Below are 15,333 nucleotides of genomic sequence, written 5' to 3'. Positions count from 1 at the left end.
ACTCCATAAGGGCTGAGTCACATTATAACATGGGATACATACTCCATAAGGGCTGAGTCACATTATAACATGTGATAAATACTTCATAAGGGCTGAGTCACATTATAACATGTGATAAATACTTCATAAGGGCTGAGTCACATTATAACATGTGATAAATACTCCATGAGGGCTGAGTCACATTATAACATGGGTGAAACACTCCATGTGGGCTGATCTATTCAATATAACCTACCAAACGATTATCCACTCAGTATTAACTCTATATGTACCCTTACATCTACACTGTACCATTCAGTATATACTGTACTATTATATTGTACTATTGAATCTATATTGTACCATTACATCTATACTGTACTATTAAATATACATTATACCATTACATATATACTGTCCAATTAAATATATACTGTACCATTAAATCTATACTGTACAATTAAATCTATACGGTACCATTAAATCTTCTCACCAAGCCATGCCCTCCATACAACAATCACAGCAGAACTCATATCATAATGCTGTAATTGTTAGGGATTTGTATGCGACCCCAATAGAACAACACAAGACATGTATGAGAGTTAGCCAAAAACAGGGCATTATTTATTGCACAGGGAAAAAAGGCAGCACTGACCCTTTAAGGGTGAAATACACTAGCAGTGGTTCTCAACTGGTCTAGCCTCGGGACCCAACATTTTCCTTAGTCATTAAGTCGTGAACCAAAATGTTTAACCACTATGATTTATGTAAAAAAAAAAATATTGCAGTAATACGCAATCTTTCAAAACATGAAATAGACACAAAAAAGTGCAACAAAAGTGCAACTATTGCTAAAAACCCAATGAAATAAAATAATAATAAATAATATGCTTTGCAGATTTCTTAGCTTAACATAACATACATAAGTTTGGGGGAACTAATGGGATAACTGGGGTTGCAACAAAAGTGCAACTAGGGCTAAAAACCCAATACAATTTAATAATAATAAATAATTATGCTTCTTAGCAGATTTCTTAGCATAACACTTTCTATGCCAAGGACGCCTAAACTCGTCATTCCCCGCCATGCTCATTCTGCCAATGACGCCGTAACACGTCATTGAGATCAATATTTCAAAAATTTGTGATCGCAATCATATTTCTCCCCCGGAGACTTGAGATCTACTGTTGATCCCCTCTCAACTCTCCAACGGTTCAAGAGCGCCATCTGGTGGCCGATCGGCGGATCGCCCAAACCGGAAACCGGAAACGGAAGCTGGTGCTCATTCCAATTAGGTCCGATCACTCGCTAATAGTCCCGAGACTCGAGCTAGACACAATGGATAGCAATCCGTTACTAATAACTCGATAAACAACATGATTTGGACGTATATACTATTATACATCCTGGAGATGGATCGCATATTTCAACATCCCATAATAGGAATATTTTTGCTCCACGCTCATCGCCCAACGCTACGAGGAAGCTACGGTGAGTTTCAGCATTTTTTTTACGTGTTCGATACAAACTGCTCTAATGATCATATCACCCACACTAGATGAATCATCTAACGTTGGCCACGGAATTATAAACGACCCCCCCCCCCCCCCCCATCCGGTCAACATCAGATGATAAGTAGTAACTTCTAGAAGCACGTCCATTTGACATTTTTTATCTCGCGCCCATCGCTATCAAACTGTATACAATAATCAATATAATGCATTTATATTTAGGGCTATAAATCACGTTCTGCAGAAAGCTGCAGAAAACGATAAAAACACACTTATACTGTAGACCGTATTTTAGCATGAATATGTGAATGAAAAAGTATAACGTTGCTACACCCTGAACAATAGATACTTGATGTTGAATGGGCCATAGTAATGTCAATTTAGCAATACAATTTAAAAAGTTATAGTCCTGCAAATAAGGGGAACTTCTCCATAGACAAATAGAGCTGGCAGAGGATGGTATAATGATGTACATAAGCCTGACGAAGAAAGTGTTAACATAACAGACCTAAGTTTGGGGGAACTAATGGGATAACTGGGGTTGCAACAAAAGTGCAACTAGAGCTAAAAACTAGGGATGGCCGATATTTCCATTAAAATTTGATATCGGAAAATATCTGTATCGGTTTTCAATATATTTTTTACATTTCTATAACCTTTATTTACCCAGGCAAGCAAGTAAGAACAAATTCTGATTTGATTTATTGTCAAAAGTATGCATAATTGTGAGGATAGGGGTTCTTGTGGAGCCCAATAGCGAACACAGGAGTAGAGAGAATGGAGCGGTTTAGGGTGTTTAATTGTTAACCCCCAAACAGACAAGAATCATGCAGGAATGTGCAACAGACGGGGATGAATGTTCTTGGGGGGGGGGGGGGGGGGGGTAGCACAGGGGTACTCCTTGTGCAGTACGAGAGAATGGTCCTTGAGCAGGTGCACTTCTCGCGCAGTGGTAGACACCGACTGTGTCGGGGTGGCGAACAGGAACCTCGTAGTCAGCACCAAGGGTCCAGACGGGCAATACTGGAGGTCCTTGGGCACAAGAGAGGAAGGTTAGGACAGGGAATGATACAAGAGCGGGTCAGCAGGGCTTCAGGTTGAGACGTCGTACCTGGGTTTGCAGTTTAACACTGCAACGCCGGATGACAGGCTTTGCCAGATGATATAGAGCCTGCTTGATTAGGTAATCCCTTGCAGTCGCGTTGATTGATCCTCATCAGGCAGACTCGGGCCCCGATCGTGACAATAATGTTGTGTTAATTCCACAACAAGAGATATGTAATGTTAATTACCTGAAATTATTCCGTTTTTGGGGGGGGGGGGGGGGGGACCCTGCATATATCGGTATCGGTTGATATCGGAAATTAAGAGTTGGACAATATCGGTATATAAGCCAATATCGAGCATCCCTACTAAAAACCCAATGAAATAAAATAATAATAATAATAATAAATAAGTATGCTTCTTAGCAGACTTCTTAGCTTAACATACCTACAGTAAGTTTGGGGGAACTAATGGGATAACTGGGGTTGCAACAAAAGTGCAACTAAGGGCTAAAAACACAATGAAATTAAATAATAATAATAATAATATTAATAAATAATATATCCTTCTTAGCAGACTTCTTAGCATAACATCCCAGGGAACTAATGGGATAACTGGGGATGTTGTTTGCTCCCGACAAGAGTCTCAAAGTCTGGGGTGATGGTAGACAAAGCAACTCTGAGGTCATGCTCAATGTCCAATCGGTTCCTCCGCTTTGTCTTCAGCTGGACCAGAGCTGAGAAGCCACTTTCACAAAGATAGGTAGTGCAAAAAAAATGCATTACATTTTTTATTATTATAATTATTTATTTTTTGTAACTTTTTTTAAACTTTTTTTACACACATCCGCGACCCACTCAAAATGGCCCTGCGACCCACTTTTGGGTCACGACCCACCAGTTGAGAAACACTGCACTAGCGTCCATGAACAAAACAAAAAAATGCAGCACTGTCCCTTTAAAGGGTGAACAAAAAGTACACAGGAATATCTTCTTGAGTCCATGAATGAAAACAAAAGTTCGGAGTCTGGTCTCGTATAGCCTCACCAGAACGCTGCCGACGGGCAACACAGCAAACAGGGGGTCCAAGGGGAACGGAGTGAGAACACAGGCATCCTCCCGTGGAACTATAGAGAGCGATGACGAGGCCTCACCCCAGGAACGAGGTCCACAAAGAGGGAGTAGGGCAGTAGCTGGCACGACGTCTCACCCCAGAGACGCAACAGTAGATGGTAGCAACTGATGGCACGACGTCTCCCAGTGAGAACATAGGAAATCATCCCGTGGGATTATAGAGAGTGAAGACGATGTCTCACCAGGAGCGTGGCGGTTGATGGTAGCAGACAGAACGACCTGGCAATGAGTGGAAGGCAACCAGCCGTACTAGTAGTCTCCCGACGAGCTGATTGCCAACCACTCTCAGGTGTGTGAGGTAGAATGTTCGGCACGCCCCCTCGTTTAGCAGCATGCAGTCCTTACCCAGCCCTCACAGTGATATTGTAATAAACATTTACTTTGATCAGGTAAATAATAAAAATGTGTCCATACCAGCTTAATATGTTATTTTAAATGCACTTCAGTTACACTGGTGCCTCAATGAACAGAGCACACACACCAATAGCCTATATATGGTTTCACTGGAATTATGTTGCTAGGTAACAGAATTGCCTTAGCAAACATTGTAACAGGAAATAGACTTGGGTCCTTTTAGAATGTTTATGTTGTCAATTTGTCTATAAAATAACTATTTGACACACATGCACAACATAAAACATATTCCACTCAGCTCCACATCTCTATCTCTCTCTTTCTGCTTCATAATTTCCATAGTTTGGATTTCAGAGTAGGTATTTGTTGTCAAGTTGTCAAGAATAGGTTACTGGTGAAAGTGAAAGTAAATACAAACCTAACCTTACAACTGAACTGAAAACTGAATACAAGCAGTCCTAGCTCCTCCAGTGGCCCATGCTGAAAGCAGGGTTGATGCATTTGCATTCACTAAAACAGGATGCAGGTGCAGCAGCAGAGAACGCTGTAGGTTAGATAAATAAGTCCACAGTTTGCTGCTGCTATGCAGTAAGGTCAGGTGTGTTTGATTTGCATTGCGGGCCAGTTGAGTTGCGACATGAGGAGAGGGATCGAGCCAAAATTAGTTGATAAACAAATTCATTCTGCAGGCCATATGTGGGGGCTACACTCAACATGTAGACCCCATGTGATTTAGACAGTTTGTTTGGTGCTGTGTTTTGATCAAAGGCCATGACTGCAAGGCCTGCAGGCCGAATCAGACAAGCAGGCCATCAGGACTTGTCCCAATTCTCCCAACGCATGATCCCAAGGACTGTGTTGAGTAGATATTAGCTTTATTCCCTATTGCTCTACCCTTAGTTCTAATGACAATGCTTTTAATCTGAGACACCTCTTTCTTACAAGGGTGCCAATAAATTCCTCACGGCCAGTTCCAGTCATTAAATAGTAAATCTCTCTCTCTCTCTCTCTCTCTCTCTCTCTCTCTCTCTCTCTCTCTCTCTCTCTCTCTCTCTCTCTCTCTCTCTCTCTCTCTCTCTCTCTCTATCTCGCTCTCTATCTCTCTATCTCTCTCTCTATATCTCTCTCTCTCTATCTCTCTCTCTCTCAATAGACAAGGCTACGAGGGTCTGGAAAAGAAGCTAAAGGAGGTCTTCACTGAACGAAGCGGGATCCTGCACCAACTCTCCAAGACATCAAAAGAGCTGGACAGCATAAAAGGCAACCTTCAGGTTGGAGCCTTACTGTTTCTTTTTGACAGATTACAACAGTGTTAAAGGAGTTAATTGGCATTGGCACTGAAACACTGGGCCACTGTTCTAAACCTGACATTATTTCCCAGCTTGTTTCCAGACCTTCACAAAGGGGGTTGGAAACCTGCGGTTCTCTGCCTCTTCTGACTGAGTCTCATGCGATGACTGCGGCAGACCGAGCACCTCATTTATAAAATGGAAATGGGCAACTGTTCTGGCAAATGCCATGTTAGAAGTGAGAGACTTAATGCGAAAAGATATTGCAGAAATAGAGAGAGAGAGATATAGAGAGAGAGATAGAGAGAGAGAGAGAGATAGATAGATAGAGAGAGATAAAGAGAGAGAGAGAGAGAGATAGAGAGAGAGAGAGAGAGATAGAGAGAGAGAGAGAGAGAGAGAGAGAGAGAGAGAGAGAGAGAGAGAGAGAGAGAGAGAGAGAGAGAGAGAGAGAGAGAGAGAGAGAGAGAGAGAGAGAGAGAGAGAGAGAGAGAGAGAGAGAGAGAGAGAGAGATTCTGGAGTGGTTGGTCTAAAACATGGGTCAATACTCAGCAACACAGCCTGTATCAGTGGGACATGAAGATGCTGTGTAACTCTGAGAGAGTTCTCACATGTTGATTTCTCCTGTTCTGGGATTAGCATAGACATCGGTGTGTTTCCCCGGCTAATGGCCTCTGTTGTCCGGCTGTGAAGTCACTGGGTCGAGAGTCCCGGAGCTGGATAGAGAAAGACCTTGTGGGACTCACTTTCCATCTTTCTCTCAATCTCTCTCTTGCTCTCTTTCGACATACGCAGATTGACAGCGCTCTTTGAGAGGGATGATTAATCTCCAAACATAGTTCATTGTGTGTGCGCTGGCACAGCACTAAAACACAGTGTGGAGATAAGCCTGGCAATGTGAGACTAGTGTGTATCTTTGCAACATAAATACCCATTCAGTGGCAAGTAGACTATAGCCTATTTCATTTCATGTGGCAACATTTTTGAACTCATGTTGACATGTAGTGAATTTCCAGTTTTTATAAGCTCTGTGGTAAAATGTATAGATATAATACAAATGTGAAATGAGCAGCTAGATGTGACCGATGGGCCAATCAGAGTAACATATTTATTATCAAGTTTAAGTATATTATATTGGTCATATGTCTGTTAACACAACGTCAACGGTACAATGAAAGGTGTTGGATGAGAGAACAGCTCAGCTCAGTACTAGGATCATTACACGCATTAGAGCATATAATCATATAAAGGTAGAATAAAGTAAGATAAAAAAAATTTTATAAACATGGACTAACATAAGTAACATCTATAACCCTATATACATATGGAAATGAGAATTTGTGTGTAACAGTGTATGCAACAGTATTGCATACGTGGAATGAGATATGATAGAATTAAATAGATAGAATGTAACATTATATACTGTACATACAGTATATGACAATGATAAAAGTAAAAGTGACAAGTGTGCAGTCAATAGCAGCAGTCATTGTTTATGGTGAATTTTTATGTAAGCAGACATGCAAAGTGGAATATTTAGGGTTGAGAAGCCTGATGGCCTGGTGGTAAAAACTGTCCTTGAGGCTGGTGCTGCGTGCTGCCCTGCTCCTGTATCGTCTGGCAGACGGTAACAGGGAGAACAGTCCCTGCCTGTGTTGGGTGGCTGTGGTCCTTGATGATCCTGTGTGCCTGTCCCAGGCACCACTGATGAAATATATCCTGAATGATGTAATGTCTATGAGTGATGTGCACACAGAGGAACTGGAAGCTGCTGACCTCAGCCTCACCAGTGTAGATGGGATGTGTCCGCCTCCCCGCTGTCTCCTGTTGTCCACGGTCATCACTTTAGTTGTACTGACATTGAGAGAGAGAGAGGATGTTGTCCTGACACCAGCTGTTTAGTGTCCTCACCTCCTCTCTGTAGGCTGTCTCATCATTGTCTGCGATGAAGCCCAGGACGGTCGTGTTGTCAGCAAACATGACGATGACATTGGAGCTGTGCTTGGCAGCACAGTCATAGGTGAACAGGGAGTACAACAAGCGGCTGAGCACACAGCCCTGTGGTGTGCCTGAGTTAAGGGTCAGTGAGGCTCAGTGAGGTTCACCCCCTGGGGCCACCTGGTGAATGATGGTGTTGAATGCTGAGCTGTAATCAATGAGGAACATTCTAACATTCCCTTTGTCCAGGTGAGTGAGGGTGGTGTGTGTTGCCAGGGCGATGGCATCATCCGTGGGCCCCGTTTGGTCTGTATGTGAACTGAAGGGGTCTAAGGTGTCGGGGAGATAGGAGCAGATGTGCGTTTTGACTAGTCGCTCTTCATGATGACTGATGTAATTATTTAGGCAGGATGCCACTGTTGTTTTGGGGACACGGACAATGGTGGATGCCTTGAAGCGGGTGGGAACCACAGACAGACACAGGGAGAGGTATCAACCAAAAAACAGCTACAACAATTTATGAGACATAATTTAGCATGGGAAGGGCCATCATATGCTTAGATTATAATGTTATAAGCCCTTATACACTTTCAAAATATGAATGGCCACTTAACCAAAACCCAATGTGTATTACAGTTATATTTCATTAGCTACGCTTTTCTGCTTCACCTATGGGATACACTCAGCGCCTAATGCGTGTCAACTGAAAACTTCTCACATGCACCTTTCATCTGCCCGACCACACCCACCTCTGGCCAGCATATATCCCAGGTGTGGTGATCAGCTCCCCATTCCTCATTGTTTCAACGAAACATTTGTGCTCACAGGCCTTCGGGCAGTTGGCACAGAAATGTAGTTAGTTAGTTAGGTGAGAGATGTAAGGATATTCCACCGTCGTCCTTTTTTCAGGACTTCCCTGGCACTTTCGGAAAAGGAAGTGCTTGGGGCCGCTGCTCGTTATGGAGTTTTTCTAGCAGACAGACAATTTCCTTGTCAGGGGACTGTATGCTATGGCGCGGTCGGTGGAAGGCGTCGAGCCCTGGCGTGCTGCCTTCCGAATGCTTTTTACCCCTGCACGAGTTAATTGCAGGCTCGACGTGGCAGAGCGCGTCTTCAAGGGAGACGCGTCAGAGGGAATCCCCGACAACAGGGGGGTTCCCTGGGTCCAGCCCTCGCCAGGTACGGAGGAAGCAGCACGCGACATGGAGTCAGAAACGGAGGTGTCTGCGTGTCATTTTTGTTTGGTTATAAAAGTATGAGTCCGCTCTATGAAAGGACCGGCAGTTTTTGTGTTAAAACAAACGGGCAGTCATTCGCCCCTGCGACCCGCGTGTTGCCTTGTGTGCGCTCTGACCGGGCATCTCTACGTGGAGAACCGTCCAGAAGAGCTTGGCGCCTTCATTCAAGGAAAAAGAGGCGCGTGACCAGCGACAGGTGTACATCAACAGGTGCGTGCTTGTGCTTGTGTAACCTGGTGGTGTGTGTCCTTTCTCTTTCGAGTGAATGGACCCCCCCCCGTCATTTCCTGCTGTGTCTTCTTTTCCCCCTGTGTTTGTCTCACAACAACGGGGTATTGTATGTTTAGACATATATTTATATATGTATATATGCATGGTAAAATAGAAAATGGGGTATGCAGGGTAAATAAGACTATAGTGTCTTTCCCTGGTCGGCACCCCTCTGACAATTGTGTGTACTGAGGCAATGAGGCATGCTGCATTGTACCCATTTTCAATCACTATACCATGCTGGCTCGCACCTTGTATCACCTGTTTTTGAACAAGGTGAGGCGCCGTGGAGGCATGCAGTGTGTCCACACTTTACACTTGTGTTATGTACGCGACAACGGCAGATTATGGATTTAGGCATATGTATATAATATATTTATATAATATATATATATATATATATATATATATATATATATATATATATATATATATATATATATATATATATATATGGTAAAATTGGAAATGGGCTTCACTGGGGTAAATAAGACTGTAGTGTCTTTCCTTGGTCGGCATCCCTCCGACAACAGAGGCATACTGCAATCTGTTGATACAATTGTTGTCCCCCGAATGACCGGGACTACAGGTTGGCCCTTCGGGGGAACCGTGGACGGGTCACAACATGAAGGAGGTGAATAGAAGGAGGTAACAGGCGTTCCCCCCTTTCGCCCACATTGTACGTAATTCTTCTATTCTTTGCACTGTATATACATTTATGTTTGTTGTTGCTTATGTTGGCTTTTTGTAAATAAAAAAGCCCGGGTCAAACCAGCAGGTTATGTTCAACAAACGTGCAATTATTCCTCCGTTACCATGTCTGATGTGATATGATGCTAGACGGCTTAACGCCATTTTTGTCTCGCCTGTGGGGAGGCACAATGGTAGCAGGTCTTGCGTTTTTTGTCATCGACGGGTCCTTTTTCAGTAAAGAAAAATGACTGTCTGGTGTGCTGGTTTTGGTCAAGTGCCCCACCAATTCTATTATTATTGTAATATGATTTGACCCCGCTGCCTCCTGGTGTTTAGCCCGGAGGACTGCGAGCAGTGCTTGGAGTTCCCTTTCTTTTTATTTGAAGACTTGGAACTGGCGTTACATTCGGTGGGGGCATTGAACTTAATCGTGTGTGTTGGATATGACGTTTTAGTGAGAATATACCTGGTATGATTTCTGACTGTGTCTGATACTAGATTGTTCAGTGACCCTACAGTATGTGTTATTTATAATAACGCAAAAGCCGCTGTATCCGGTGGCGCTCAGCCCGGAGGCAGGCGGGCGGTGTCTGGTCCCATTTTTTCAGCGTTATATCTGAAGGGGGTCCTTTACAATCTATTCATATTGTATATGACGTTTCAGTCTTCTCCCTCGGGAGAAGGCCTGATGTGAGGGGCTGTACTATATGAATTCATTAGATATCTTACATCCAGCTCCTCTGGTCAACCATGAGCGCGAGCTACATGCCGCATTGCCGCTCCCACTGGGAGAAGGTAAGTGATGACATATTGTATGTATCTCGACTCGGCGGGGTTTAACCGCCTGAGTCTGTTCGTACATATTGTGATATGATACTGTTTGGAAAGAGAAAGCTCTGTAAGGGGGGATTTCTCTTTCGGCTTGGCAGAGCCTGGCATTTTTTTAAACATGGTGGCAAGTGTAACTCGGGTATCACTTGTATGTTACACTGGGGAGGGACGCCGCTACGTTTCTCACGTAGTGGCGTGTACGTGGAAGTCCCACCGCCGTGGTTGGCGCCTGGGCCGTATTTACATATCTGTATTTACATATCTGTTTTTTTTTGAAGGGGGTTCCCCGCTATCCGTCGGCGGATATATGGGGACCCTCGCTAGCTCTGGCGTTAGCAACCAGGCGCACTTCCCCGGTTCGAATTGTTTACTCAAGGCTCTTTTTCGTCTTGCGCTGTTTCTGGCTCTGCTGTGATAAAGCAGGTGCCACAGCCACGACGACCAGACAAAATCGGTTTCATTCTAGAATTGTGTTGGCGAAATAGGTTGATTTTCCGGTCCCAGCTATGGGAACTAGTTTGAGGGTCTGCCCCCGTTTTCTGTCAAGTTAAACTCTCCATTTTTCAGCAGCATTGAGGTAAAGCGCCAACTAGGGGCGCGGGATGCTATTTTACAGAGAGAACCCTGTTCCACCCGACGGGGACGGTACCGACCCCTTTTTGACATTATTATCATATATTAATATTTTTATGTGATGCAATAAATTAACGTTTTTAAAATCAAAGTTTTCAAGTATTATTATCACTACTATGTCACAAATACATGTAGAATGTAAAACGTTAGGTTGGCAATAGTTTAGCAATAGGTTAAAAGTGAGTTTATATCATTTTAAGCTTTTATTTTCAACTCGCGTTTTTGACCCGGAAGCGGAAATGAAAATGTTGAACGATCGGAATTGGAATCTTTTTGCGGCCATTTTCAAGAGGACCTCGCTAGCTATCTGCCAGTGTTGGAATTTCTCCAAACTACACTTCCTGTGGTCCGCTATGGTCGTTCAAAGTTCAGCGTTCTGAATGAATCATATCAATAATTGTTATGATTCGCGATAATAAGCTACAAAAGGTAACGTTTTTGACAAATATTGAAACGCAGTCAGTTTCTCCACACTATTGTAATCATGTAGGAATAATTAGATCTGAAATTAGTTACAAAATGATTACACTGTGGGAGAAATAAAAAAGTACAGTCGATTACATTAAATATCAGTATATGTTATTATGCACGCCTGGTGATACTATATCCAAATTGAACTCGGCCATTTGAAAGATACTATATGTATATATATATAAATGTGCGAATTGGCTATAATAAGGTAATGTATAAGCATATATTCTATATTCTATAATAATATTTCAAATTGCATTGGTCCGGATGGGAGAATTCAGTACTGTATATACAAAACCTTCAATTTGATCATCTTCCCTTTATTAATTTCCTTAGATCTTTTGTACACATGATCTCAAGAGGGTACTGAATGAGCTCAGTGGCAGTTGTTTAAGTTTGGTCATTATTATCATGGTTTTATTCACTGTCAAAGATGAATTCATTCAATTCATATTTTCCTTTGTTTCATCAGAATTTAAGCAAGCCTAGTAATAGACACAATATTTCTGACACTGAGAATACATTCATTGAGGTCCATAGATGTTCCTAGATACCAAGAATATGCAAATAGCCCTTGTAGAAGTGGAGCAATATTCCATTTACCTAGCTATATATTTTTACTGATTTTCACCTGGGGTGGAACAGGTTAAGAAGGATACATTTGTGGTCTGAAAGTGCAATGGGCAATAAGTCAACATCAAAGCTATCGAAGAGACGTGGGGAAGAAAAAACATAATCAATTCTGGAAAAGGTCTTATGTCTCGAAGAGAAAAAAGAGTAATCTCTCGCGGATGGGTTGAGCGAACGCCACATATCAATTACTTGTGTCCTTAGACCAGGCCTGTAGGGCTGTGGTAGCTTGTTTCTGTTTTTTTTTACACTTACATTTTTATTTTCAGTTTCTTGATTTACAAACAAAACATCCACATACAACAATACAATTGGCGGTCAAAATTATAAACAACAGTACAATACAATTAGATAGATAAGAACTAAAATATATAGCTGATAGTAGAAAAAATTATATCAAAATCGAATGACGAGTTGACCTAAAATAAATTCACTAAAGGGGAAAAGGAAAAAACAAAACAAAAACAAAGAAAAGAGATAAACAATAAAAAATACAAAAAGAAAAAAAGTTACATGGGTTCTTTGGTACCTTCATAGTTTATTTTCGTTTCAATTTTTCTTCTTGTCTCCTTTTCACTCTCCTGTGATGTTGTTTCTTTTTTTCCTATACTCTTCCCACTTCTCCCATTTTGACTCAAACTTATCGTCTTGTAGCCTCAGCCTATGTGTGATTATCTCCATTTCATGTATCCCACCCACTATCTCTGTCCATTGTTCCCTCGTCGGTGCTTCTACTCTATACCACATTTTCGTCAGTGCTTTCTTGGCTGCTACTAGTAATATATTAATCAAGTATATGTCTTTCCCCTGAATTCCTTCCTGTGTTAAGTTCCCTAAATACAATACTTGTCCTGTCTGGGGTATTTCATATCCTACTATTTCATTTATTATCCCTCCTATCTCTTCCCAATAGTTCTTTATTATCTGACATCCCCAGAATATGTGTGTGTGGTTTGCTATTTCCTGTCCACATTTTCTCCAGCATGGTTTCTGTGTTTGTGTATAGTTGCCCTGTATTTATGGTGTTATAAAAAATCGAATTATGTTTTTTCACCCACTTTTCCTTTATATATTTGGTTGTGATGTCCTTGCTGTCCATTATTGCCTGATATAGTGCTGATATCCCTGCCCCCTTCCTTCCTTCGTATGCTTTTACCATTATCTTAATTATCCCATTCTGATCTTTGTCTTTGTCTAGTTTTATTTCCTTGTTGTAGTAGTCCCTAATCTGTAAATATCTAAAGTGGTCGCTATTCTCTAGTCCGAATCTTTCTTTTTGTAGAGTCTGGATCTCCCCTCCTTCTGTCATTGTACATATTGATGTTATGCCCCCCCTCTCCCATCTTTTGAACCCATGATCTTATTTCCCTGGTTTAAATTTGTTGTCGTGCGTTATCCATCTCAGTATCTTGGTTTCTTTTTCTAGCTTGTATTTCTTTACTATCTTGTTCCATATATTTATAGTGAATTTGGTAATTGGGTCTATTAGTTGTTCATTTCTTCTGTATAGCTCCCTGTCTCCTATTAGTGCCTGCACTTTGAGTCCCTCATTTTTTGTTTTTATGTCTTTCCATTTGGCTTCATAATTCTCGTTGCACCAACATGTTACTATTATCAGCTGTGCTGCGTAGTAGTAATCTTCTAAACTAGGTATTGCCATTCCTCCTTTCTCCTTTGGTAATTGTAGAGTCACATATCTTATCCTTGGCCTTTTCCCCCCCATATGAATCTTGATATCTGTTTATTCCATTCCCTGAACTGGCTTTGTGGTATTAATATAGGTAGAGCCTGAAATAGGTATAGTAACCTTGGTAATATATTCATCTTTATAATTTCGATCCTTGAGCTAAAGTCTAGAGGCATTACTGTCCATCTTTCTAGGTCTCGTTTGATTTTCTGATTAATCTGTGTATAGTTTGCATCATATAGTCCCTCCACCCCTCTTGTAATATTCACTCCTAGGTATCTGATCCTGTCCATATCCCATTTAATCTTGTATTTGTCTTTGATCTATGTCGTTGGGGTGTAGTTCAATGTTAAGGTCTGTGTCTTTGTTACGTTAAGTCTATACCCTGAGTAATATCCATATTCTGTCAGTAAAGCCATCAGTGTCAGGAAGCTTGTGTCTGGTTGTCTCATATATACTATCACATCATCTGCAAACAGTCCTAATTTATGTTCTGTTCCCCTTATCTCCACCCCTTTGATGTCCTCGGTCTGTCTAATTAGTTGAACCAGTGGTTCGATGAATATATCGAAGAGAGTCGGCGAAAGACAACAGCCCTGTCTTGTAGCCCTCTCTAGTTTGATCCGGTCCATCAAGTTGCCATTTACTTTAATCATTGCCATTGGTTCTTGATATAATACCCTAATTGTTTTCATCACGTTTTTGTCTAGTCCAAATTTCTCTAATACTTTATATAGGAATATCCAGCTTACACTGTCGAATGCTTTTTCTGCATCCAGGCTAACTAGTACTGCACTTCCTCCTTCTTTTTGTATCTCCTCTACTATCTGCACTGTCTTTCTTATGTTGTCCTGTGTTTTTCTTCCTTTAATGAATCCGGTCTGGTCTTCGTCTATAATATCTGGCATAAATGTCTCAAATCTTTTGGATATTATCGATGTATACATCTTGTAATCTACATTAAGTATGGACACTGGTCTGAAGCTACTACATAGTTCCTTATCCTTCCCTTCCTTTGGAATCGTAGTAATTATGGCTTCTTTCCATGAGTGTGGCATTGTTCCTTTTTTCATTGTGTGTCTAAATGCTGCCTCTAATATGGGCCTCAGTTCCTGCCTAAATGTTTTGTAAAATTCCAAAGGGAATCCGTCGCTACCTGGTGACTTATTGTTCTTTGCTTTACTGATCGCATTTCCCACTTCCTGTTCTGTTATCTCTGCATTTAATATTTTGTTCTGTTCCTTTCCTATCGATGGTAAATCAAATTTTTCTAAGAATGTCTATATCTCTTCTTCTCCTGCCGCTTTCAGTTGTGTGTATAGTGTCTTATAGTATTCTACAAATGTCTTCTCTATTTCAGCTGGTTCTCTTAGTAACCTGTTTGTGTTTGTGTCTTTTATTGTGTGTATTGTATTTAGTTTCTGTTGTATTCTGATTCGTCTAGCTAAGAGGCTGGTCGCTCTTGTTCCTCCTTCATAGTATGTCTGTTTCACATATCTAGCCTTTTTCTCAATTTCTGTCAGTAATTATTTGTTTATCTTTTCTCTAACGTCTTTTACTTCCCTAAGTGTCTCTTGGTTCTTTGAGTTTTGGTGTTTTTTCTCTAATTCTTTCAGTTTCTTTACTAAGTT

General features: G+C 41.4%; 1 protein-coding gene across 1 annotated transcript in view; it reads left to right on the top strand.

The window, feature by feature from the left end:
- Nucleotides 1-15,333, top strand: part of luzp2 (leucine zipper protein 2) — a gene marked incomplete at both ends in the record, with an annotated part of 652,643 nt that overhangs the window by 284,337 nt on the left and 352,973 nt on the right. Inside the window, one exon of the mRNA XM_084337104.1 lies at nucleotides 5,175-5,292. Coding sequence (XP_084193230.1) covers nucleotides 5,175-5,292 — 118 coding nt within the window. The remainder of the gene's footprint in view (nucleotides 1-5,174; nucleotides 5,293-15,333) is intronic.

This window comes from Notolepis coatsorum, assembly GCF_963971535.1.
Source record: "Notolepis coatsorum genome assembly, chromosome: 20".
Lineage (NCBI taxonomy): Eukaryota > Metazoa > Chordata > Actinopteri > Aulopiformes > Paralepididae > Notolepis > Notolepis coatsorum.
This window is presented reverse-complemented; position numbering and strand designations above follow the sequence as displayed.